This window comes from Populus trichocarpa, chromosome 10 (assembly GCF_000002775.5).
Source record: "Populus trichocarpa isolate Nisqually-1 chromosome 10, P.trichocarpa_v4.1, whole genome shotgun sequence".
Lineage (NCBI taxonomy): Eukaryota > Viridiplantae > Streptophyta > Magnoliopsida > Malpighiales > Salicaceae > Populus > Populus trichocarpa.
In genome coordinates this window covers 1,119,964-1,121,023 of record NC_037294.2, presented here as the reverse complement: position 1 = coordinate 1,121,023, position 1,060 = coordinate 1,119,964, and the positions used below count along the sequence as shown (strand labels likewise).

Below are 1,060 nucleotides of genomic sequence, written 5' to 3'. Positions count from 1 at the left end.
ATATTATATCAGAGCCTTATTGATCAAGCGGTTACCACTTCGAATCTCACCACCCTCATTCTATTTGATAAAAATTAAGTATAAAAAAATATGAGGTTATGCAAGTTTGAAGCCCATAAAATTTTCAATTGATTACAAAAACAAGATGATTTTCTAGTGACAATATCAAGCAACAAACGAAGAGTGTGTGTGTGTATGGAGACAACATGAAAATTAAGGAAAAGCCAAAGCTGAAAAGCTTCTTATTTATTTAAGTTTTATTTATGCCCACCACATGATAGTAGGCAGTCGAGATCCCTCATACAGGATTGCAGTAGATAATAGTTCTGGTTCAAACATGATAATAGGCAATCGACTTCCCTCAATATCATTCTGACACCATTTTATTCTCGATTTTTGGTGCTCTCTATTCATCTGGTTCAAACATAACAAGAAGAGGGCCGGCACCAGGAACCAAGTTCTTGTCACCGTTGACGCCAACTGGGACGCATGAGCATTCACAGAAGGGTTCGGACATTGGACAAAATGAAAGCTGATAAAAACTATTATCACCTTCATACTTGGTGATCTTAAACCGATTCAATCTATCAACACCTCCAGTGGTCACAATGTATCCTTTCAGTGTTGTACTGAATCCGATTTTCCACATGGGTGTCACGCCTCCCATTAAGCACATGGCACTTGGCCCTGCAAAGTTCACATTTAGATGAGTTCCTTCGCGGATGACACTATCGGTGGATTGTATAACTGGTGAAAATGTTATTGGGAGGCTCTCGTTCAATGTGGAAAGTATAACATCTGAATTGCATAAGACCTGGCCATTGATAGTGACTGCAAGAGTTGTTGTATTGTCAGTCGAGGGGGCTACGATTAAATAACGAGCACCAGCTTGCACCTCATGACCGAAGACATCGAGCACTGCTGCAGCATCTTTGGCATGAACTGCCTCTGGAAATGAGGTTCCTATGAAGGCAAAGAAAAGGAAAGAGAGCCCTAGAACGTTAGTGATCTTCATATTTGTTGAATATGAGTATTAGTTATCTCAATATTGTGTCTTGTT

At 39.7% G+C, this 1,060-nt stretch overlaps 1 protein-coding gene across 1 annotated transcript; it reads right to left on the bottom strand.

Moving 5' to 3' along the window:
* Positions 1-213: 213 nt before the first annotated feature.
* LOC127903957 (wound-responsive protein GWIN3-like) lies at positions 214-1,060 on the bottom strand. The gene has a single exon (XM_052456666.1). It carries the CDS (start codon positions 1,013-1,015, stop codon positions 407-409), a length of 609 nt encoding a protein of 202 aa, XP_052312626.1. The 5' UTR covers positions 1,016-1,060; the 3' UTR covers positions 214-406.

Excerpts from the sequence above, each read along its gene's own strand:
- LOC127903957 (XM_052456666.1), bottom strand. The coding sequence starts at position 1,015 with ATGAAGATCACTAACGTTCTAGGGCTCTCTTTCCTTTTCTTTGCCTTC.